Source organism: Chelonus insularis, unplaced genomic scaffold (assembly GCF_013357705.1).
Source record: "Chelonus insularis isolate UGA/USDA-ARS -01 unplaced genomic scaffold, ASM1335770v1 scaffold_714_pilon, whole genome shotgun sequence".
Classification (NCBI taxonomy): domain Eukaryota; kingdom Metazoa; phylum Arthropoda; class Insecta; order Hymenoptera; family Braconidae; genus Chelonus; species Chelonus insularis.
The window spans coordinates 315,632-342,178 of NW_023276795.1; the positions used below are offsets into that span (position 1 = coordinate 315,632).

A 26,547-nucleotide genomic window follows, 5' to 3' on the forward strand; every position below is an offset into this window, starting at 1 on the left:
ATCTCTTTGATGTGCTAGTACTGGTGGATTTAAAGTGTTAGTTCTGTCCTTTCGTATTTTGCTTCTTACGACACACACCAGTCTTTTTATCTCTCGCTCTCTCATGGTCTCTCTATCTTGCTTATACTTTCAACCTTTTCTCGCTCTCCCGCTACGTTTCCATGACTCTCTGGCTTTAGACACCAGGCATCGGGTATTCGTCATCCGGCCATCTTTTTCTTAAGACTAATTTATTAACACCGCGACTGGGACTCAAAAACGTTGGTCTCCTGCCGTGGTAGTATGGCTCGACCAATCTTTATAAGTTTGTAACCATACTGCACAGATCTTTCAACATGACATTTTCCTTTTTCAAAACTATCAGTTTAAAGATGGCGACTATGAAGAGATCAACTGGTATACAAACTTTTTTATTTATCTCTGAAAAAAAATGCGTATCAATAAATATATTGAATATTTTTTTTTTAGAAAAAAAAAATGTGAAACAAATATTTTTTTAAATGTTGATAAAAAATGAATTAATTTGTAACAGATACTGTTAGTATTTATTTTATTATTTAAATTAAAATAAACAATTTAGACAATGATTTTTGAATTATCTATTGGTTTTTGTATCAATAACTTTAATAGTTTCGATTCAAGTTGCCAAGCTAAGTAAACCTAGTGATGTCGCCTGGTACAGTCAAGTTAAATCTCTAAAGTATGTGAATACCTTCAATACTCGGTCAATCTTTACATTACACGGAAACCCATTGCGTAAACTTTCACTCTGAACAATAGGACCAAAGATTTAGTTCTCGGCTTTTTCTGGAATTTCAAGGACAGAGTCATAAATCTGTCACTTGCCAGAGGAAAAATCAGTATCTACCATGCTTGCCCTTCGGATAACATGTAATGCTTTTTTTGGTAGACAAAAGAGATGAACTATGTTTTTTTTTCTTTTTTTTTCTTAAAAAAAGAACTAAAAAAAAGTGAAAATTTTCCGTTTTAAATTAAATATACAACCGTGAATTGATAAGAGAAGTCGATCTTGGTGGGAGAAGTAATAATGGCAGTTTGAAATCTAAATATAATATAAAATAACAAAGACAGAAGCCATTTAAATAAATCATGCAATTCTTTCGGCATATCACTCATTTTCAGTGTCGGTAAGATTGGTTGCAGAGCGTCGTTAATGCATCGTGATGCTCCTTTCATTCGTCTATCCAGAAATAAACTGTTCTGAAATCTCGAATGAGTCAACCACAGTAAAAATGAGTGTTCATTTTTATCAATGAATTTTCAACTGAGAATGATTTGATGTCACCAAGTGTAGATACTATTAATGATTCATGATGTAACAATTTATTAATGAAATAATTTAACACTTTTAATAACAAATAGAATAATAGTAATTTATACTTTCAAACAATAAATGTACTTTAAAAAACGATCATTTAGTATAAAAAATATATTTATGTAATGATGTCCAGTCTCAAAGTTAAAAATAAATATATTCGACGTCTTCACCCTACAAGACTTGTGAAAGATTAATCGCCTGAGAATCAAAAGGGAATGCATGCTTGCTGAAATTTATCGCAGCCAGTATATTTCTTTGGTACGCCCACATATGTCTTGATATCCACGTCATAGAAGAGGAAGCATACCTATATTGAAGTTATTCTCGCATTTGAATATCTACTGTAATATTGTTTATTATTTTATTTATCCTGCCTGCATATAAACCTACATTTATCTCTTCAATTTGGACGTTTAGACTAAAGTAGTTGTGTGTATATACCTTTCACTCTTTAACCGGACACGATAAATTAAGTAGAGAAATTAAACGCCTCGGTAATCAAAGATTTTTTTATCTCCCGTTCAAACTTTCGCTGATGGTTCTATTATTTATACATTGTACTATTTTTCTTCCCAATATTACATTACATATAACATTGGTACTTAAATAGTAATTAAATTCAAAATAATTTGAAATAATTTTTATAAAGTTGGTATTAATTAATGATTTATTAATAAATTAATAAATAGAATTATTGTTTTCTTTTATTTGGAAAAGTGTTATTTAAAATATTGAATAATTTATATGTTCGACTTGTTGTCTCGACAGAATATATTTTTTATTAAAAATCGTCCTGGACTAGTTATAGAATTATTTGTGTTAAAAAATTGAAAAAGTGCGGAGAATTTTTGCACTAACCGTCAGAAAAAAATCACTAGTAGATTTTTTAAATAATAGGAGTAAAAATATTTCTACTTGACCGTGAATTTTGAGTTATCATAAGTAATCACAATTGCGCTCAAAAATATTTTGACAATAAAAAGTTTATTATTATTGTCTTTAAAATAAAACTGCATAAAAAAATTTTTTGGATACACTAAAGAGCAGTTTGATTGTAATTTTTTGAACTCATTAAAACATTCGATATCTTTTAAAAAAAATAACATAGAAATTTTTGTGTTTCTTTTTTGTTTTAATTCATGCAATTAATATCTTCGTCAAAATACTTTTGATCGTTACTGTATTCATTAAGACACTTTGTAAATATCCAATTTAATTACAAGAACTCAAAATTTACTGTCTAATAAAAATATTTTTACTTCTAAATCGAGTTTCAATTAAGAGACATATCCAAAAATGAATTAATTATGCAGCATTACACTTAAATATTAAATACTTTGTTTTACTTTTATGAACTTTCAAATTATATTAAATGTTTTTTACAAAAAAAAAATATGTAAGAAAAGAGTTCTGCAGCATGGAGTATACAGAGTATATTAGAATTTTTTTAATGCTGATGTGGTTTTGTCAAGTGACACTATGTCCATACATACACTTACGGCGATATGTTCTCGTATTTTGTAAAAGACACGTAAAGAATTTAAACCGCGTCTCGGTTGAGTCGGCTGTCAGGTGAGTTCGATTTATGTGCACGCCGATCCGACGAGTGATTCACTAGTGGGGATAACCACGACTCGGCAAGAAAGTTACTGCGTTAGCGCCCTGAAAACGCAGTCTCGAATTTTAAAGGCGTCATAAAGCACGCCAAGAGTGACAATAAATTATCCTAAGCCCATACACTTTGAAAAGTTACACTTTGATTAGCCTTTGCGGTCGATCTAATATTTTGCATCGTTAGACATAATTACCTTGCAGGTCAATGAATTAATTTATTGAATTATTACAAGCGTAATACTTATACTCCTAGGAGAATAATAATTTTCAAAGATTACCATAATACTAAATACACACATGTTTTAAGTTATTAAAAAAAAAAAACAGAAAAATGTAGCCTATGTAGTTGAAGTATATTACTATTTCTGTTTTTTTTTCTTCTCAACGAGCGCATACTATAGTAGTTCTTGACTCCAAGAAACTTTACTAGTGTAGAGTCTTCCGTTGTAAGATTTATGTGCACACTCAAGCTACTGGAGCAGGATTTACCGGTGAACAAACACAACGTGCATACCATAGGCTTAAAGAAAGAGAAAACTTCTCAACTCTCAGGTTCGTTCTGACAAACTTTATCCACAAGATACAGTTTTACTCGGATCTATGTATATGTTATAATACGAAGATTGTTTTCGCCTCTTGAAAACCCACGTGGGGTAAAGCAACGTGCTGCGCGGTACATCGAATCAACAAACTCTAACTTTTATTTCACGCACATATTTCATTTTCACAACAGTTTTGTAGTACGATTTATCAAGTTATTACATGCAATATCTAATTATTTAAATGAAAATCAATAAAAATATTAAATAGACTTACATTTCATGCGTTGCGGTGCGTGTTGTTTTCTTCGAGGCATCTGTCTTTATCAAAATTGAATGACAATTGAAGTTTAAACGGTTATTTTTGATGTCAATGAAAGTCTTGGTGATTTATAATTACTATCAAATCCGTTAACTGACAAATTATCTGTCGAAAATTTCGATGACATTCATTTCCGAGGTATGTGCACTGATATTATCTTCATCATCCAACGTCATTCAACGCTTCAATTCTATTTTCACTAATGTTAAAACTCGATCACTCTCACACTGATCTACTAAAATAGCTCATGTCACCAATTATATGTTGAGAAACTTTATACACTATATTGTAAAGCACTAACTCGTCTCAGAACATCAAGATTGCTGTCACACTTCAGACTTTTCTTCCGTTCATTGATTTTCTATCAACTCGAGGATTATTTAATACCACTGACACTCTGATTATTGGAAAATAGAAAGAGATCAAATGTGTTGCATTAGGTACATCCTCGAGGTTGATTAATGTCTACCTTTCCTGTCATTGTCACTGTTAGAAAATTTGGTCCACACACATTATGTTCAACACTATGCCATTTTTTCATTTTAAATTTACTCAATAATACATTATTATTTACCACTATTGTAACATTTATTTTTCCCGCCAATCAATTTAGCGCGACCATTTACATTGAATTGTTGGAAGCTTAGGTTGATTTGAATAAACTTATGTCTGTACAGTAATTCTACAATACATCTTGGTTGGAAAACTTTTGAATAATAAGTTAGAAAAAAGCCCACAAATAGTTGTATACTCGGTAAGAGAATGATAATAGTTTCGAATAAATGGTGTAATACACAGTTCGTATCCACTACGGTATATTTTGGCTAAATGGATGCAGCGCGATATGAAATGATTAATGTAATTATTAAGCCCGCACGAGCTTTTCAAAACTCACAACGTGAAATTAGAAATTGAGCGGGCGGCGGTCCAGCGCTGACTGACTGCAGACTGGCGTCACGGCAAAACGGCGTGTGGTGGGGGAGGTTTTCGCTCCCTCGATCCTCCCTCTCGTGCTTGCTCACCAACTGATCCGCCCTCCTCCTCCTAACGCGCGCTTTTTCTTCCTCACTCACGCGTCAACTCTTTCTTCCGTTACAAATTCAAAGTTATGGGGACAACATATAAGACTTATCAAAAAAGGTCTTCTTAAGTATTTATATTATTTCACAATTATTATTATTATTATTATGATCATTCATGAAAAATATTATCTCAAATTACTCAAATATCACTCTGAATTTTAAAAATCTTTGTGATTGATTCAATAATTTTTTTTCTCTTCATTATAAATATATATTTTTAAATAAAATAATATATAAAGAATGTTGAATATTTTTAACTGCAATTATCGTACGATAGAAAATGTATATAAAAATTTGATATCGTTGTACTTTTCGTAACGTTCTATTGCCAAATAATATCAAGTTATCCATTTATATATTGATACACAGTTTTTGATTGCTTTTATAACTTACAGAAAAATACACAGTGTATAGAATAGAGTAAAGTCTGTTAAAAAGAAACATACTTGGAACAGAGCCTGTGAGCAAAACATAATGGGCGGGATTCCGTACTTTGATCACCATGGAGCAGGACAAAAAGGCGGGCTCCACCTTCATCCCCAAGTGCTGCTCCTCACGGTGACGTTGGAACTACGGTTGCGCGAATCGTAACTCGTGAATCTTTCGAATTTTCGTTTAAAAAATCATTTTTACGTGCTTTTAATTAAGTACAACAGCGAAAAACCATTTGGACAAATCTTTTATTCACTTTTAAGGTAAAATTTCGACTTATTTGATTATTTATATGACTAAAATATCAAAAAACACGATTATAACCTCTAATTTGTAATTTATTATATTTCAGTATACTTGACCATTGGAGTAATATATATCTTCGTAAAATTAATCTTCTGTAATCACGTAAGTATTAAAAGTAGTAATCTGAAGTAGTTTATGAAAAAATTCAATCGGTTGATGCGTTGTTTTTGTGGTTTAACTGTTCTAGAGATTAATTATAAATATGACCGCGGCGTGGCGCTACGCGACGACCGTGGAATAAAACTCCGCCTCTTGACGGGGCAAGTAGGTGGAGTTTGGGTGATCTATAGCGTCATAGAGTACCCCCTTTTAGTATTTCGCGATATAGGTTCGGAATAGCATAGCACGCCCACAATGCAGATTGCGCGCACAGCCTCAGCCCCATCGGCTGAATGTTTATGTTCGGTAACCGTGTCTCTATCTAGTCACCGACTTTGCGCTTAGCTCCACCGCAATACAACGCACGCTACATATCTGCTCTTCGCTTCTTTTACTCCCGCGCTTATCCACGGCGTTCATTACTCTGTTAAACATTCCTGTCAATTAAAAGTGCAGAGACGCCGATTTAGTGGCGATCGTTGCTTCGTGTGACATTCAAGTATTCCCTAAATGAAACATGTCGTTATTAGATTTTTTTTACATCTTTCTCATATCATTTATCAACCTGTTGTCATTATGATACTACTGTAAATTTCAGTTTTCTTTCTGTTTATTTATGATGGTTTTCATATTGGTTTTAAATATTTAAAGGAGGTAAAATTAATTTATTTGTATATTTAATAACATTTTAAAAAATGTTGTAATTATTATTAAATATTAGACTTTCAAGTTGCGATAGGATTTAAAAGAATCACCAATTTTTTTATTCAATTAAGAAACGTGTGATTTCATGATGACCTTGACTACATAATTGAAAAAAAAAAACTAAATTAATTTAACATGACAATTGATGGAGTGATTACACTAACTTGATTTCTTGTGAATATGCTACAGATTTTGTTGATATTGTAAAATAATTGTATGTCTTCATCAACATGATAATTGACAAACGACAGAATTTGTTATTAACAACGCTTGTGCATATTAGACTTTTTCCTTAATTATAAAATCTTTGCTATCATTTTTAATGAATTATTCCTTCTAAAATATCTCGATTCGTATTATTATTTTACAATTTTATTTTTCTTACCGGTGACAAAAATATTCCTTACAAATCAGTGAGCACACTGTTTGCAGTTATAACAATTGCACTGATTTAAATAGTAATACTTTTATAACTGCAAAATAGTAGATATACACTGTTTCGGAGTGGTTAGAGAGTACGGACAATACTGCAAATCCAAGTGCATTTTTGTTACACATCTAAACGTGTTAAATATAACGTCACCCACTTAATTAACATTGTAATCACTTTTAGGTGTGTAAAAGTTTTGATTCGAGTCGAAATTGGACTATTATATTGAGAATTTTTATTCTAAAGGAAAATTGTTGTTCTAATTATTTATTTATTTAATATAAAAAATGTGTACTAATTTTAAACAATGATTATGAATGAATGAAACGAAAAAAAATGCTCTGAAGATATTTGTAGTAAACTAAGATTTGTTTTATAAATATTTTTAAAATAAAAATAATTTTCCGACTATTTTAGAATATTTAATTAGAAGACTTGGCAATGCATGGAATAGTGTTGAACAAGTCTGTTTAGTAGAATTCCGTCGGCATGCGAACGAGCGATTTGTTTAAAAGTCCATGACGTCTATGTTTTAATGTAAAAGAATCGCAGGTGGACCCCCGATGGAGATTGACTTTGAATCTATCGAATTTTGTACATGCTACACATACAAAAGTTCAAGTCTGTGTTATATATTTTTTCAATCGATAAATATTTTAATATACGTATACGTGGGCGATGATATGACTACGAGCAAGCATCTCGGAATTTTGTCGATAACACTCGTCCAAACGATTTAATTCACCATCGAGTTATAATAGTCGAGATTTACGTGATGTGGGCGTGAAATTTTATCAAGATTTATGTTTGCTCTTCTCTTAAATGTTCATACAGCAATTGAACCAATAAAATTTCCTGATTTCCCTTCAGATTCTTATGCGTTTTTCTCAATATTCAATTTCATAAATTGTTCCATATATATATATTTTTTTTCAATAATAAATACATTATTTATTATTTTAGTCAATTTAAAAAAAAATTACAATAACTTCCTAATGGGAAGTTAATAATTTACAGAGAAAATTGTATTGTTATATAAATAAAAATTTCTAAACATAATTTTTGATTTTCAATAATTATTTTGCTTTGAGCATATTAATGAATGCTCATTAGAATTTTACACTTGTTTCAAAAGTACCCTGCTCTTCATGAATTAAATTTATTATCCGTTGTAAATTTGAACAAAAAAAAAGTCTTTTAACTGATCGGTTTTTACTGATCGCTTTTTCTTTAAAAGTTATTTTTTCTTTCGTGTCCACATAAATCCTTCAAGTAATAATAATGTTAAGACTTGAAAAATACTACTACATTGCCTTAAGTTTTTTTTCATGTCCTCCACACGGATATTTAGAGATATATATATACATGTTTCAAGGACGATATCGTATCTAATGGATACCTACTGTTGGATTTTTTAAAGTCAGGTATAAAATTCAGAAGAAAAAAGTGATCTCTCTTTCTTAAAAAGCTGGAAAATAGCCATTTAAAATTGGTAGGGAGGGACATTTGCAACTCTGGTGGTCTTTCGTACGTGTTCACTATCTTACTTGCTACTTCATTATTTTTCTTATTAAATAATTGATTTATTTACTATATATTAACACACATCATTGCAAATAAATCATTAGATATCTTTAATCATCTCATCAAAAGGTAATCTCATTCAAAAGTAAAATAAGAAATAAGAAAATTCTATTGATGACCGGATATAAATAAACTTAAGGTACTCGTTAGACGAATAAAAGTTTTATTACCCTATCGTGAGATCGTTTTCCCTTAGATACAGAAGGGTACAAAAGAATAAAACTTGAGCGGCAATTTTTTTTTCTTCTCTCATGAAACTTTTGCGCAGCTACTTGAGTGCTTTCACTCGACAACTATGTGGACATTATATGCTATCATATTATAATTCATTGATTTCAGTAGAAAATCATTTTTCCACATGTTTATTAACATAAATATTGTCTGCATTTCCATCTAAAATTTATGATTAAATTCCGATATTGTTATGTTGAAATATAAAAAAATTCATAAATGGTTTACATTATGGTCGAATTTTTAGTGAGGCGGTGTTCCCTTACAAATTTTTTAATGACAGATAACTTGTAAATAATGAAAATCAAGTAAAAATTGTTGGAATAAAAATTGTTCCCCTTAGAACAAGGGACATTTTTTGTTCAAACTATTTTTTACCATCTATAATAGTTCAGCGAAAAATTGCGTTTAAACAATTAAATTATTTATAACTAAAGAACGGACCACTCTATCGAAAAAATACCAACGGTTTTGGATTCTGCAGCTAAAAATCTATTGAAATAGCCAAAGACATCGCATGGACCTCAATTTTATAAATATTATATACAGCTCTTACAGCTGGATTGTGGATCATATACCAACTTTTAAATTCTTTTTATATTAACAATTTTTATTACAAAATATTTTTTATTTTTCTTCTCTCTGTGTTCCACGTGTTCCTTACCTAAGTAGGTATCTTCTATTGAAAATAATTATTTAGCACCGAAAAAAACTCGTTTGACAAAAAGTATTTTCATGAAAATTAAATCCATATGTCTGCCAAATGTACATCTTTGAAATTTATTAGTTTCATAATTTTCAGACAAAGAATTTTTTATTCTCGTAAGTCGAAATATATTTTTATCAAGTCTTCATGGTTAAGCTTTTGCACGTGGTTGCAAATCATAATAAATCTATTTTATAAAGGACTTTTCTCTGAATTCAATGCAATCAAAGTCAGTTAATGAAACCAAAATTGAAAATAAAAATTTTATATTGATTTAATTTAATTTGTAAATTGATCACCATTTTATGTAATAAAAATACAGTCGCAATCAAAAGTATTGTGACGAGTACATTAATTGCATCAATCAAAAGAAACAAGAAACACAAAAATTAATACATTATTTTTTTTAAAAGATATTCAATGTTTTCATGCTTTCAAGAAATCATAATCAAACTGTTCCTTTCTGTATTCAAGAAATTTTTCGATGCAATTTTATTTTAAAAAAATAACAAATTTTCTATTGTCAAAATAGTTTTCAGCGTCTTTGTATATTAAAAAAAATCAAAGCTTTTTTTTAATGATAGAGGTATTAAGTATTATTTAAGTATAAGCATAAACATATATTAAATAATAATAAAGTTTCTAATGTAATGTAAAGTATTGTATATAAGGATTTATATTGTTGTTGTATTAGTAATTAAATTAAATTAAATAATAGCCAAATATAACGATAAAACATTATTTTTATAAGAATAACGTACTTATTCTTCAGAGGATGCATTGTATTCATGTGTTTATAGGTTCATACAAAGTCTTTTCCCATTGAGTAGAAAAATTTAAAAGGGGTTCATGTTGGAAAATTCTTGTTCGATACAGTAAAACTTGTAAAGGTCCTCTCGTTAAGAGTATTCATTGCACACATAGTAATTTTAACGATCGCGATTTTTGATCACCCGGCCACAGAGATAAATTGATTAAAAATGAATAGATTGAACGAGATAAAATTGAAGTAAATCGTGAATTTTTCGTAATTGTGTTCAAACTAGTTGGAAGTTATTAGCGAAATACATTTCTCTCAATGTAGAGTGCTATTAAAAAATAATACCTCAAAAAAGTTAAGTAAAAAGTTAATTTACTCAAAGCTTGAGTGCGCATTTAAGAGAAGCCAAGAGTACACACATTGAGTAGATGAGATTTTGTCACGCTACAGCTTATACTATTGGCAATAAAAAGGCGGCTTGGTAGACTACGAGTTGTTAGGATAGATGAAGAAGTGGGTGAGGGAGAAGAGAGGTAAGAGGGCGAGAAAGAGAGAGAAAGTCTAAACGGGCAAAGGAAATCGTCTGCAGAGAGTGAAGGAGGAAAAGGAGTTGTAGAGAAGCGCAGAGGAGAATGTGAAGTCCGTCCGTATCGATCGGGCGTCTGCGGTAGATTGACACGTGTCATGGCCGCTTCTCCTCTTTCTCTCGATGAAACGCGAGACGAGACGAGGCGAGACGTTTTGGGGAGAATGGCGATGGTAGAGTGGGTGGATGGCGCCGGGTGTTGGAGGGTTCGGGAGCGAGGACATTAAGGTGCGTAATAGCCAGCGGGGCGAGCGCGCACCACCGCGGCATCGATTAGACAGAGGCTCGCTCACCCTCTTGCTAGATGCAACTACGTCCCTTTCCGCTCTTCTACCACCCCCTCCGATTTCGTCTCCTTCCAACGTCCAAGTCGAGGGCCATGAGTACGTGCTCTACATACACACAAGCTTACGTCACTTTTGTCCTGCCACTAGTTGTACTTGTGTGCACACATATACTCACTTACTGTTCTTCTTGTCCTCCTACACTCACCACTGCATCCATCTCTATCTTCTCTTTTCATGACACACGCATTGTCCAGGGTCACCGCTGTCTAATGTCGTTAGGCACATTAGCAAACCAACTCTATCAATATTCCGACAACCTTATGGTCACTGCTGTGCTTTTATCAACTCTTGTAATCAGAAAATTCACCCACGAGAAAAGCATTTTTTCAAGTAAAAAAGAAATCAATTCTAATTCAATTTGGTTAAATTGTATCAGAAATTTTACCACACTGTTCTCTTGAAGCTTGTCTTGATCACTTGTATATAATAAATTGTAAATATAATATCAATTCGAGCTTTAATCTTGACGATATGTTTATATATAATGACATCAAAAAATAGTATGAAGTAAAAGAGAATCTCAACTTAAAATGAAAAGGTTATAACCTTTGTAAATGTGCTGACATGGTTACTTGGTAGAGCCTTAGCTTTAAAATCCATCTATGATCATCTAGCGATTTTCATGATTTGGTCAATTCACGTAAAAGGTAGGGTAGCTTGGAAGGGAACTGGTTAAAAAAAAGAAGTAGATTTTGTGGAAATGATCAGAGGTTCACTCAATCGAAATCGTTCAATTTCATTTGACGGCTCCCAAAAGATTTCTTTTCTTTGTCTATCATCTCTACAACTGACTTAACGTCAGCTTATATCTATAGATATATCTGATATAGTTGTGTAGGGAAGACACAAGTTGATAGTTTGAGCTAAGAAAAGGTAACTATAGTCTTACCAAAACTGTATCCAATTAAATATCCAACTCATTATCATTGTCATTATCAAAATGAGGGTAGACATTCCATTATCTTTCGCATACATTCACGTAATGATCCCAATTCGAAATTACGGTCTTTAGTTGTTTATTTTTTAAACTGATTACAGATTCTTTTCTCTTTGCAAATTCAAATGTTCTCTAATAAGATTTACTTGGAATTGTAATATTTATTTTTAGATTTTACAATTAAATAACAAATATCTATCGAATATTTGTGCACTGAAAATAAATTTTGCTATACAACAAAATTTTAATTTTATTGATAAAAAAAATTTGAAATATTCGCAATAAAATGATTCGCAATTTGATTAAATTTAACAAGAGGTATTTTGATATTTAGTTCAAGATTATGGTAAGTATGGTAATTTGAAGTGACATTAGATTAATTCTTACTCTCTGAGACAACATGGATGTTGTAAAAAAAATGGTCAATTCTATTAAACATTACTCAGATAATTATATTCAAAAAAATCGAGCACAATAAAAATGGATCATCAGCTGTCATCTTTCTTTAAATAATAATAATTAAAATAGAATAGTAATAAAAAATTTAAACATTAGCTCAAAAGCAACACCTTATTATTTCACATTTTGATTTTATTAATTAAAAAAAACATTATTTGTTCACAGTAAGTTTTTTTCTCATTGTATGTTTTAATTAGTGTATGATATTCATTATTCAATAGATTACAACAGATTAGAAAAATTAGTAGAACCATCAATACACTTATACATCAATTTCGCGTTTATCATTTTCATTATAATTTTTTTTTAATGACAAGATAAGATTAATATCGACCCTCATATTCGTTCAATCATCATTCTTGCTATAATTGACAGTTTTCTATTTGTTCAAACATAACGAAAAATATGTTCATTTTTTAATTAGATTATCAAAAAAAAAAAAAAAAAAACAATAAAATTTACCTAGATTTGAATGTTCAACAAGTTTCTACTTCTCTTTGCTCGATTCATGACACGAGTACGAAGTGGTCGCCAGCCATCCCAACTAGCAAACATGACTCTCGCTTCACAATGATGTGTTATTTGATGAGTGAAACATAGAGACAGATGTGTTGTACTTTTTCCTCATATTTCCTAACAATAATCTAACTGAAGGATAAAATGATTAATCCCTTACAGTAATCAATCATAGTATTATGCTATCATTGGTTTGAGTATAAATTTTTTTATTTATCTGTTATGCTTATAATTGACCAATATAAATAATTGTAACAAAAAAAATAATACCTTTCGAATATTCTCAAAAAGCACAAACGAAAAACAAAATAATTATTTAGTATGAATAATAATTGATAAAAATATATTATGATTATTTTTTGAACTTTTTTTCATAAGTAAATATTAAATTAATCTAAGAATTGAATGACTGAAATTTTTATTTTTATTTATTGAAAACAATTATCTATCGGATATTAATTTTTAACGAACTGAGGTTAAGTGATGCAGAAGAACGTTTTGGTTTTAATCGACTTGACTTTGTGTGGAGTCAGTGACTTGAGCGTACTTCTGAGTTTGAAGAGAGAATGAGAGGGTGAGGGACAACGCTACGATGAGGTGGTGAGGCAAAAGCCGAGGGCAAGCCAGAAAGTAAGGGAGAGAAGAGAATGGCGCAAAGTGAGACGGGTAGGGACCAGAACTGGGAGGCAAAGTGTCGTCGTCCGAATAACGGCCAAGCGGCATCGACCGATCTTCCTGCACCTCTTTCCCCTTTCATGGCCCGTACGAAGCGTCAACTTGTTTCCCTACTATTCCTCGAATATTGAGTTCAATTTGCCTGTTACTCACCGACCAATGCTATTTTCTAATACGGTTGGTCTTGCTTTTTGTACCCTCATCATACGTGTTATTCATAGATACCCTTTCATTTCACTTCTGATCTTTACATTATGATATTTTAATGATAATCATCATGTATATATGGTGATTAATCAAATATGATATATTTAATTAATAGGATTCGTTTTTTTGCTCTGTTTCAGTTGAAGACTTCAATGGAAACAAATTATGAAGATGATGATGATACACATTATTGTATCAAATGTCATTTGACGATAAGTGGACTTGATAATTACGTTCAACATCGTCAAGTTCGATGTCGACCAACAGAATCAAAAAGTGTATCCTCTGAACCACCATCAACTGAAGTTTCTTATCCAGAGATTCTCAATGCTGATGCATTCTTCAGTTCATTAGAGCTTCAAAGTAGTTCGAAATCTAAGCAAAATGTAACAAGATTTCTTGAGCCAGAAAGAAAATCTGACAGGCTCTTAGGGAAGCGGAAAAGAGCTAAAAAATATCATGACATTGAGGAATCAAACTCGAAAGAGAAATTAATATCACTGCCACCAGTTGTTACTGATCTTGATGATCCCACTGATCATATTGGCATTCCTTCACTTGTTGGCTTCCCTGATATTGTTACTTTTACAGAAAAATCATCAGCCACATCAACAAAGCTTCAGTCTACTACTGGTTCTAAACCTGTTGATAATGATAAAAAACGAAATGAAGATCATCGAGTTTGGTTGGATGATCTTGAGGACTATGATGCTAATAAGGAAACTGTGTCAACTGCAGATAGTGATACTGAATTTGCTTATCAACCTGATGATGACTTAGATGTTGAAAGTCCAGTGGATGATATTGGTCAGGATGACTCTTATTCTGAGACTGATTACCCAGATGACCGAGAATACCCTCCTCAAGCTCATACTGGAGGTAAATGGAAACCTGGTCAACTCGTTCATCATATGACAGTATCTAATGATGATGAATTGGATCAAGATGATTATCACCATGAGAATTTAGTCCCTCCACATTCTGGAGGCAAATGGAAACCTACTGAGGTAAAATAAAAGTTCTTTCAAGTAGAATACAATCAACAATTAAATTATGATTTATTAATTTAATCATAATTAATTTTCTAAGTAAATGAATTGACGTTGACCTATTACAGATTATTTCCACACTGAGTAATCATTTCCAGCTAGAACTATTTCTTTTCAATTTAATTAAATACTTAGATCTAATAAAATAAAAATGGGCCAAATTAGAAATTAGACAATAATTCTAAAGCTTTAAAAATTAAATAAATAGATATTTGCTATTACAAACTTTATAACAGTTAGCCCTTGTTATGTTTTAATTGTAAACCTTCAAGGACGCTTGTGTGAGATTTAGTAATTAAAGGATCGCGTGACACAGGGCTGTTAGGCTAACTCGACTAATTGTCGTCCTTGGATACGTAGTGGACATCGGTTGTTTCATTGATTCTTTTATCCTATCATTAGCAGAAAGCTGAAGAAGATGAGTCAGTTGAGGCTGAAAAGGAAGACGAAGACAAAGAAAGTGCATTGATGAAAAGTAGCAGACGACCACCCCTTGGCCATACTCGTGGTAAATGGATTCCTGGAGCTTCAGTTACGTCGGAAGTTGAATTGGGTTATTGGTGTGCTCCTTGTGGCCGAAAGCTTGCGTCTAAATTGGTTTACACTAGACACTTGCGCTCAGACTTACATGCTCGACGGAGTATTCAAGAGATTGAGGGAGATGTTAAATTACCACGATCAGTTGGTCCACTCTTACGCAAGAAAGATCCCAGCAGACGTCAAAAAATTCTTGCTATTGTAATTATCTCCAATTCTTAATAAATGTTCTTACTAATCAAGTGAAATTAATTTTTATTATTATTTGTATTTTTAGAAAAAGGCAGAATCGAAGAAGATTATTGTGGATAATAATAGGTCAACAAAACGGAAAAGATGTCGAGAAAAGCAAATTCTTCGGTGTGAAATGTGTCACGCTCGTGTACATCGTCCTCAGTTGGGCAAGCACCTGCTTTCTCACTACCACTGTCGTGTTGCTGGATTAAATCCCTGTAGTACAGCCGCACGACGTTTTATCCTGGAAAACATGGGTAATGTTGTTCGCCAGTGCCCATTTCAGTGCACAAGCTGTCGCTTTTACTGTAATACTGAAGACACTTTTCTACGTCACTGGCGTTCCGATCTTCATATTAATTCATGTAATGAGGTGAGAGTCTTATTATAATTATACCTTAATCAAAAAGCAGTTTGTTATAAGAAAATTAACAATCTAAATGTTAAGATAAAACGAATGATCATGACTGATACAGATAATTTTTCAATTTATTAATTAGTTATTCAAATGAATATTATAATTTTTTAAATTATCAATAATTATTTATTCAAATAATCATTTTTCAGGATGATAAAAATTACACTTGTGTATGTTGTGATTATTGGTGTCAGGGTGACACCATAATGGAAAAACATTTATTAAGTTTGGAACATCGAGAAACAGTGGCCATGATTAATAATTCAGTACCAATTATAATAAGAAGGCAGAGATTTTTATCATGTGAAACCTGTAATCGTCGTTTTCGGTATAATCTTCAACTTCGATTACATTCTAAAGAAACTGGTCATCCAGAAAGTTGGACAGCAAGTAATGAATATCAACGAATAATAAAATGTACTTTATGTCCTCAAATTTTGCGATCGCTGCTTGCATTGCAGCGTCATCAGTTAACCTGTCATAAATTGTCAAACACTAAAGATGAAGTATCAGCTCCATACTTTTGCTCTTTCTGTTCAATTAACTTTAAAACTGCTCAAGATGCTGTGCTTCATAGGAGGACAATAAGTCACAAACAGATTGTGAAAGAGTCCAAGTCTAAATCAGAAGTCATATCGGTTGTAAAAGAGTGTAAATATTGTCAACAAAAATTTAACAATCTGTTGGAATATAAGCAACATTTACTTCAAAATCATCCAGACTTTTGTCACAAGTAAGTAACGTTTTACATTATTCTATAAGAAGTAATCATTTATAATTGAAGCTTTTTTATTTGATACCTTTCAGGTGTTTGAATTGTAAAAAGTACTTCGCTTTATCTCAAGATTTAACAAAACATACTAAATATGATAAATGTCAAGAAAATACTACAAAAATGAGTGAACTAGAACTTATTAGTACAGTTGACCAAAAAAATTGTCCTGAATGTTCATTCGTTACAAAGTCTGAAGCAGAGTTTCTTTTTCATCAAGCACTGCACGCCGGTAATGTGGAGTTTCCTTCAAAACAAACGAATTCTCGTAAAACTGCTATGTTTCGTTGTCCCGTGTGCAAAAAAATCTTCACGAAAACTTCTCTTCGTGCTCACATTAGAAGTCATACTGGTGAAAAACCTTACAGTTGTTCCAAATGTTCTGAGTCTTTTTCAAAAAAATCTTCATTAAATCTTCATATCATCCAGTGCCAGTTATATGAGCTAAATGAGAAGAAAGTACGTGAACGAAAGTACATTTGTTTAGATTGCAACACAGCTTTTTATACAAAGTAAGTAATTTATTATATTCGATTAATTCATTCATTTTTTCAACTAATGGTCTTATAATATTTTTGAGAATAAAAATGTAAGTAAAGATGTTTCTTGAGGAACTAAAAATAAGACATTTACTGGAAAATTAATTTGATTAAAAAATAGATGTGGTGAAGTAGAAAATGTGTTGAGCTATTGAGATGGTATAAACAATTTCGATATTCATTTATACTGAAAAAAAAACAAACAATATAAGGATACTCGTTGATAGCAGCTTGTAAAGTTTCAACTCATTCTAGTATTTAACAGGCAGACATTATGGCTCTTGTAAGTATGTCTGGTCTGTTTCTACGAGTATGCATTAGGTCTAGTGTCTATGACTACACGTCGTTACTTTGCTGACATAAGTATTAAACCATCAGTATAGTGTTGAAACTGCTATAAAGCAAATGTTAACACCCTTTGCTTTATTAGTTCCATCTCTTTTTTCCATACTTATTTTTAAATTCACATTTGTCTGATTTTTCAACATTATCATTGTGACATATTGGTATCTTTAATAGCAACAGATGATTGACAACAAATAATTTTTTCTATATTAAAAAAATATTGAGGTGATAGAAATGATTGCAGCAAGAAAATTTTGAGGAATGGCAGAGAAAAAAGAAGTAGTATTTTATTAAATTTTATTTTTATGAGTTATTAAAAAGTATATACTCGAAAAGTGTTTCTTTGGATGAGTTGGCAGACCCATTCGTTAGCTCTTCAAGACAAGGCAAAGCAAATGAGAGAAAAAAAAAAGCACAAATGGAAATAAGAAGAGCGACTGCGCGGGGGCGCAGTAAAGGTTCAGAAAGAGAGAAAGAAAGAAGGTAATTACGCGATGGTCAGCTTCCGCGCACCCGATCGCGTCCCCCAATTCTGAGAATACGAGGCCAGTCAGGATGTATGCGCATATTCAAGATAGTATGTTACATACGCGCGCTACTGAGTCCTCAGTTTTACCCCCTCTTTACTCAACAAAGTCCAAAGAGTCACCTCTGGGCAGCTTCTTCTCTGTCTTCTCCATACTCTACGTGCGTTCCCTCAGGTATTTTACATATATGGACCGCGTCGTGGTGCGCACGTATCTTTTATCTTTCGTTGCAGTAATGGCGCTCCGCACGTCCGCCTCCTTACTATAAACCGCGAGTAAATACACTGAGATAGGCATACTGGGTGAGATAGGCGTAACTCTTAAAGATCATTCAACACCGCCATTAACTCATCAAAAAATTTAATTCATCACACATTTTTATGTGAATTACATTTATCGACTGGAACATTTTTAGCGACCATATCACTTGTATTTATAAAAATTTATATCATTACGAATTAATGAAAAAATTACCTCAATCACTACACTGAGAAGAAAATGGTAATTTAATCAATAGAAAAAATTTGAAGTATTTGCAATGAAATATTTTATTGGATTTAACAAGAGCTATTTTGATATTTGGTTCAAGATTGTGGTAAGTTTGAATACAAGTGACATTAGATTAATTCTTACTCTGTGAGATATCATAGATCTTAAAAAATTGATCAATCCAATAAAACACTAGATAAACCAGTACTCGGATAATTGTATTCAAAAGAAATTCAAGGACTGAGTATTCAAGGAAGAGATTAATGATAATTACCAAAAGTCATTTTTTGAATTTTTCTAAGATTTTTTTAAAATAGAATAATAATAACAAATTGCAAATTAACTCAAAACCTTTAACTAGCACAATAAAAATGTATTTTTTCAATGAATTATTTTAAGTAACTATCAAAATTGAATTTATAAAAATGTTATCATGTCGATTCTAAAAAAAATATTTTATTGCTATTATTCCCAATTTTTATTTTATCAATTGATAAAAATCTTACTCGTTCGCAGTAAACTCTCAGTATACAGAAATCATGAAAATAATTATTTTCCTAATAATGAATATAAATATTTGTCGATATTCATTGTCATGATGACCCTTGGAATAGTTCATCCTTAAACACGCGACTATTTATATTAGATTTTGCACCGCACGCTGTCAAATCTCCATACTGCACCCGAGAAACAATGTGACGCTGTTGCATATCATAAAGAGAGAAAGGGAAAATGAAGAGGATATAGAGAATGCATTTAAAAAGTGTTGGTAGCTTCGTGCTTCGCATAACCCTGCGTATACGTCTCATGAGCTCATACCAATAGTGTTTGGATATGGGGTACCACCCTTGGACGATTTGTGTATCAGTGTGTGTGTGTGTACATATTTATTCTTGTACAAGTATGGTATGGCACGCGGTAAGCATAGTCTCGCGTATGCAGACAGTTTAACAGTGACCGCCCCGCGAGTCCAGTTGTCGCGTGAAATATTGCCATTCATAAAATAAAACAGGCTTGTGGTCGAGAAAGCGTAGATATAACGCTTGCTAACCATTTGAAACTTCATTCTCTTCCTCTTCGTCTGCTCCTTTTCCATCGTTTTCAGCTATACACCTCATCCTGCCCTCCCCTACTGTTACATTTTCACCCTTCTACATACTCCGAAACCACAGTAAAGCTTTTTCCCTTCAGCAGCTTCTGAAATTCAGCCAAACCACTAATGTCTATAGGTGTTATGTAATAAATTTTTCTTTTTCTTCATTGGGATTCTATCAATGATGCTATTTTATTCGATTTAACTATTTATAGTTTAATTATTTTTTATCATTAATCCTTTGTGGCCTCATGTGACATTTTTACAACAAACAAACAATAATTCTACAATAATTAACTAACAACTATAATAACAATAATTAACAGATAATTAATTATTATCAATATTTAACAAATTAAATATTATTAAATTTCGAGAAATACGAGTTGTTTTACGTTTGTAAACTTATCTCATTATCAACATAATTTATTTTTTGAAGATCTTGGGCTACAAAGACAAACAGTCATCACGAACCTGGCTAATTTTGAACCTAGATTTAAATTAGTATAAAAAAATCTATTAGTAAAGTATGTATCATAAATGAACATAATAATAATATAGCATATTACATGGCAAATAGCAGGCTCACTCGCCATAGCCAAGTTATATCTGCAGAGCTTCAATTTATGCAAGCATTATCACAGGAGCTCTTCGTAGCAATTGAGCTCATGTTATAATATCGTTGTTTATTCCAAACCTCAACTACAAGTCGTTAACTACCTTTTATAATCTACAGTGTCTCCTTGTCGATCCTCCAATCTTCATATGGCGTGGTAGTTAATATAATATAGCTCAATTTATGACCATTTTTCTTGTTCTTGTATGATGTATGTTACATATAAAATTGGACAATCACTTGATATTGGTCTGAATAGCAAATAGACAACCATCACGGATGGAACGCAAAAAAAGTTGTTGATGAATCATCAGTGACATCAAGAAATATGGTAGAGCTAAAGAAGAAAAATGTTGGTTAATGATGAAACCAAAATGAATACAGAAAACACGCTGAGACGAAGGTGATAAAGCTTGTTTTGCGATTTAATATTTAGCGCAATCTTGAACATAACACTCATGTGTATTGAGAGGTATGAGAAGCTGACTAAGGTAGAGACAGGAAAAAAGATGAAGAGAGAGAGAGAGAGAGAAATACAGGTGCAGGGAGTATTTATCGAGACGGACAGACGGACCATGAGACTCAGGACGAAGGTGGGATTGAGTTATGACAGCGTTTGCTCCAGGGGGCCGGCTGAGTTCGAAAGCCCAAGCGGATATTTCTTATTCTTATTATTCCTATCTGTTCTCGCTCTCTCTCTCTCAGGGCTGCAACGTAGAGAAACGTCGGCCATGCATCACCTTCGGCTCAGAGTCTGGTCCTGCCTCTTTCGTTCCACCATCGCCGCCTCCTTCGCCATCATCGTCGATCCGATGCCCAGAGCTTGGATCCAAACGATCCCACCTTTGAGTCAAATCGTCGATTCCACCCACTCAAAAGCATCGATTATAATATGTCGGCTTGTGAATTAACATTCTCATTATTTGCTTCGCAATTCAAATAAATAATCAAAATGTATCTTTCCATGGTTAAGTATGTTCCATCATCAAAACATGTGACAATCTTGTGTGTATACAGCCTTGACCTTTGTTTCAAATATCTTTGGTTCATTGAACGAATACTCTCTTTGTTGCTTCCACTTGGTATTATTTTGTAATTGGTAGGCTGTACTAATTATTACTATAATCAAAAAATTACCTTTGTATTGTTGATTAATTATAATAATTAAATGTAATTAATAGTGTTTGTTGTGATGATGATCAAAAAAATGCTTTTTTTCTTTTAATTTTAAAATTGTTTGAGTTTATTCATTTTAATCGATTGATATAGACTTTCTCGAATATTATATTCGTCTACAGCCTACAACATTCCAATAAATCCCACCTCCAATGACATGAATCTCTCATGGAGGATACTATTAAGAGGCAATCAAAGGAGTAACGGCTTTGACCGTCGAATCAAGTGACTGAAGATGAATTTAAAGAACGAAAAAAACAACATTAAATTAAAAAAAAAATAAATAAATAAATAATACGGGAAATGAAGAGGATAACGAAGAACAAGAAGAAGAAAATGATGATGATGAAGAAGAAGAGAAGCATTGCGTCGCTGTAGAGCGGACTATATCGGAGAACCAAGCGACCGACAAGCGAAGGACCGGCCGACCAGCCATAAATACCTCAGCGCGTTCAGCCAATTAAAACAAATCATTTTAATGCGCAACCTTTTTAATTAATGCTCGCGTTCGTTCGCTCCCATCGCTCCCTTCAACCTACTCGTACTACATGCTCACTTCACTCGCCTCTCTTCATTCTCAAAATATTATTTCAAACTCCAAAAATGCTTCTTACCTTTGTTTTATTATCTACTTGATATCAAATAATATCAGTCAGCATAAATGTGCTCATTCCATAAATATTTATATTAGAGAAAAAAAATCACTGCAGTGTTATTATTATTCAAGTAAAAGTTAAAAATGATATTTTTAAATTGAATAAAATATTTATTTTTATTATCTATTAGTTAATTTATTTGTTGTTCTCTAAGTAGTGGTGATTTCATCATGATGTCTTGCCACGAATTATTGACGAGAATTGACTAACTATCGCTAGAAACATCCATAGAAATAGGTTTTTTTTTCTTTTAAATGAATCTGCCGTTAAAACGTAAATCACTCGATGACGGAGGTGAATTTATTGAAAGTGACCGCATCCGGTGCTTGCCTAATCAAATTCTATTTCAATAGCTTTCTCATCATACCTGTGACATTTTAAGGTGAATTATTGTCCACCTGTCTTACTTATCTTACACACATACACTTTATTATATATTTATTATCTTTATATGTATGCTTTAAGCCTGTATATTTTTATATATATATAAATTATTAAAAATAACGTATACTCATTTATTTCAGAAACAACTTACGACAGCATATGCTTCGACATACTGGTAAAGATTTCAAATGTAGTTTTTCGGGTTGCCCAACTGTTCTTCGAACTGAAGCTGAACTGAAAAATCATCAAGCTCTAATTCACTCTGAAAAAGATACTCATCGCAAGTTTCAATGCAACGAATGCTCTTATGCAGCTAAAACTAAAACACAACTCCGCAGGTTCAATCTAAGTTCTTTTATTTTTTTTTTCTAATTAAATTTTTCAATAAATTACAATTAATTGATTTGAGCTAAATGTACTGCAAATCTCAATTTTAGAAGTGTTTTATTTCAATGCACTAAATGTGTTTTAATATGACGTCTTCCATTTGATTAACATTGAAGTCACTTTTAATGCACTTGAACGTGTTTAAAGAGTGACTATAATGTTTATCGAATGGCTGAAGTCATTTTAAAACACATTTAGTGCTGAGGAAATGAAATTTCAATTTTTTAGAATTAAAATTTTTTAAGAAGAATTAAATAAACTATTGTGCAAGTGAAGAAATAATATTTCGGATTCAATGAAAAATTTATTAATATTAACTGTTATTATTATGAATTATTTTTGTTTGCAAAATATAGACTGCAAATCTCTGTAAATTAAAATAATGCACATCAAGTGTGTTTAATATTAAAATTTTATGTACAAACTATTGCATTTTTAAGTCACTATTTACTCGCTTTAAAGTGTGTTCACTTCTATAATTTATTTATAGAAATATAATATTAACCACACTTTATGTAAATTCTTTTAACACACTCTGAAAATCTTGGATTTTTTATAGGCATCAAATTCGTCATAAAAGTATTGGCAACGAAATTCAGCAACTGTCATGTTCCTACAAAGGCTGTTGGTTCACGACAAGATTTAGTTCCCACTTGAAACGACACGTTCGCTTACATACCGGCACTAAGCCATATAAATGTCCTCACTGTTCATATGCAAGCAACAATATAGTAAGTTAAAATCAAGGGATTTTATTTTTATATTGTTTCTCTTTCAATCTGTTGTTGTGTTTGTTTTATTTGATAAAAATATTTTTAGACATTTTGTTTTTTTTTTACTCGGTCTACTGGTTTTCACGTTACCTCCTCACCTCATCCCTGTACTACTTGGTGGCGTAAATTAAGCAAGGTACACCTTAATGTTTGGACCGCGCCGCCGCCACGATAAGATAACGAGTTAATTGTGCTCACTGGATGCCCACACACGCACGTCCAGTCATACTGCGGCCGGTATGCTAATGTCCTTTGAAGCTTTAGTTGGGATGCTTCTCGCATACGAGGTCTTCGTGTCTCTTTGATAGCGACATAAACTCATTCCAGTGGCTCTCACAGAATCCACCAATCCTATTGAGTTTCTAAATCATTTCTCGTCATATAGAAGATCTTGAAAGTTCAAAAATATTCGTGATATATTTTGTTATTAGTGAAAATAGTTGTTAATTAATAAGCAAAGAATGTGTTAAGCATGATACGATTTAATGAGACTCTCTCATTTCTTTTGCTCCCTCAAATGTAGTGTTTGCTGCGTCGACGAGTTTACACGCGCCACCTTTCTTGCTTCCTTCCTTCCTTCCTTCTTCCTTCCTTTGGTGTTATGATTTACCACAGATAGTTACACGCTTTTTGTACCACCTACACATATTAAAAGCCATACTACTTAATGAAATTGTTCCTTGTTATAAAAAACATCAATTATTTACTTAATTTTTCAAACATAACTAGAGTTTGTATCTAGCATTTATTATTTATATATTTATTAATATAAATAATATTTATAATAAAATATCATTAAGTTATTGTGAGATTGATATAAAATAATTAATAATTTGAACGAATGATTGCAGGAAAATTTGCGTAAGCACGTTTTATCAACGAAACTTCATCCTGGAAAAACAATTTATGAGTGTGATCATTGCAAAAAGAAAAAGAAGGATACAGCAGCAGTTTATGTAACGAATTTTTTAAAAGAATTGCGTGCTCATTTAATAGAAGAACATTCTGAGGAATTCCCAACGCTTGGTCATGCTAACAGTTATGTTGCTGGAATGTTTGGCAGTGATGGACAATCCACTCCGCACGAATGACTCAAAAAATTCACGGTATAAATCTTACGATTTTTAAATTCCAAAGATAATGACAGTTACCGGTTTAAGGTAAAAAATATTCATGAAACATCCAAGAATTATAGTGACAGTAATTTTATTATAACTTTAATACAACGTTGATGATGATAAAAATGATTTATTAAAAATGAAAATGGCATAAAAGACATGATTCATGCTATAAATTGTCAAAGAAATATATGTGAGTTTATGTTACTAGACAGTCACGAGTTGAGGTCGTAGAAGGTCTGTAGAGTGGTCGCGAAGGTCGCAAAAGTAATACTATAACGAGAGATGCTTAAATGTCCAATACTAGGACCTACAGGTAGGCTGATAGGTGTCGTAAGCCACACCATACTCTTACCAACAGGACTTGCATCCGGCGGGATAAAAAATTAAAGACATATCGAAGCGTAGTGTTGAATGTCAAGTGTGAAGGATAATTTATCGACTAATTAACGAGGATGTCCTTCATTACGAGTTGAAACAGTCGATGCACAAGTCTCTTTTTTTACCCTCATGTATTTTCACTGCTAATTCTTTCCTTTTCTCAACTCCCCGTACTTGTGAATAGTCTTCGACATTATTTAGCACCCGAATATTTACGACTAGCCAGTTTTCGGTCCTCAGAATCAAGTCTTCTTTTACATTTTTTTGCTGCGTGATAAGAATTGAAACATAACTTTCATTTTTTTTTGAGTCCATTATTAGATTATCATTTCCAATGTAATTATTTGAATACAATAATAAAAAGTTTGAGTAGTGAATATTTAAAAAAAAAAATTCCACTCTGTTCAAAATGTCTATATATGTGTATATATTTGTTAACTTGTATAAAAAAAAATCTTTGCAGCTAGGTAGCAAGCTAGAGTGAATTATTAAATATTTCTGTAATTTATAAATGAGAGTCAGGAAAACTTTCAAAGTCAAGGAGGTGGCGTTGAAACAAGTTGGTTAATAAAGATATAACGAGGTCGTCGACACCCTCATTTCATTTCTCTCAGCTTCTAGTAGCGGTGGATAGTTTCTCGTTGCTGGTTTCAGTGCCTTTCTCGTGTCTCGTTGGCCAAATTCTACGGATTTCATTCCCCCAATTACACCTGAAAATTTGTCCCCAAAGACTGCGACTCTCTACGAGGGTACGCGGTCTTGCTCGCTGCGGTATCGTAAATACTAACCACAAGACAGTGGGTGGAACACACAAACCGCGGGGGTTGATATGCAGTGGTTAGTACATATGCATTAATGTCGTAAAAACACACCGAAAATGGTGTGACTGTTCAAGAATTCTTTGTGTAATTTTTTATTTGATTTTTAAAATACTATCGTCAATTGTCGAAAATTATTTTTATGAACAATGAAAAAAAAATTTACTGTGAATAAGTAATTAATATAACAACAATTTAAAAACCACAATAATAACAATAATTTACAATAAAAGTAACGATCATTGATTAATAATGAATTATTATTAATATTTAAAAATTCAAATATTTTTAAATTTTTCGAAATGTTTTTTATAGGGGGAGATAGGGTGAAGTGAAATACCAAGAAAAAAATAATAATT

At 32.1% G+C, this 26,547-nt stretch overlaps 2 protein-coding genes across 3 annotated transcripts in view; one reads left to right on the forward strand and one right to left on the reverse strand.

Annotated features, from left to right (window-relative positions):
• tio (tiptop) overlaps nucleotides 1-4,734 on the reverse strand; it is a 71,361-nt gene extending 66,627 nt beyond the window's left edge. For both annotated transcript variants that reach the window (XM_035094626.1, XM_035094625.1), the window contains exon 1: nucleotides 3,770-4,734. In XM_035094626.1, the coding sequence (XP_034950517.1) occupies nucleotides 3,770-3,809 (40 nt within the window). In that variant the 5' untranslated portion in view covers nucleotides 3,810-4,734. The remainder of the gene's footprint in view (nucleotides 1-3,769) is intronic.
• A 725-nt stretch (nucleotides 4,735-5,459) lies between these two features.
• On the forward strand, nucleotides 5,460-25,638 carry LOC118073888 (zinc finger protein 729). The gene is made up of 10 exons (XM_035094676.1): nucleotides 5,460-5,591; nucleotides 5,681-5,736; nucleotides 14,017-14,883; nucleotides 15,328-15,663; nucleotides 15,740-16,069; nucleotides 16,264-16,847; nucleotides 16,922-17,398; nucleotides 22,852-23,049; nucleotides 23,658-23,829; nucleotides 24,723-25,638. The coding sequence occupies exons 3-10, from the start codon at nucleotides 14,029-14,031 to the stop codon at nucleotides 24,960-24,962; spliced, it is 3,192 nt and encodes a 1,063-aa protein (XP_034950567.1). The 5' UTR covers nucleotides 5,460-5,591; nucleotides 5,681-5,736; nucleotides 14,017-14,028; the 3' UTR covers nucleotides 24,963-25,638.
• Nucleotides 25,639-26,547: the final 909 nt, after the last annotated feature.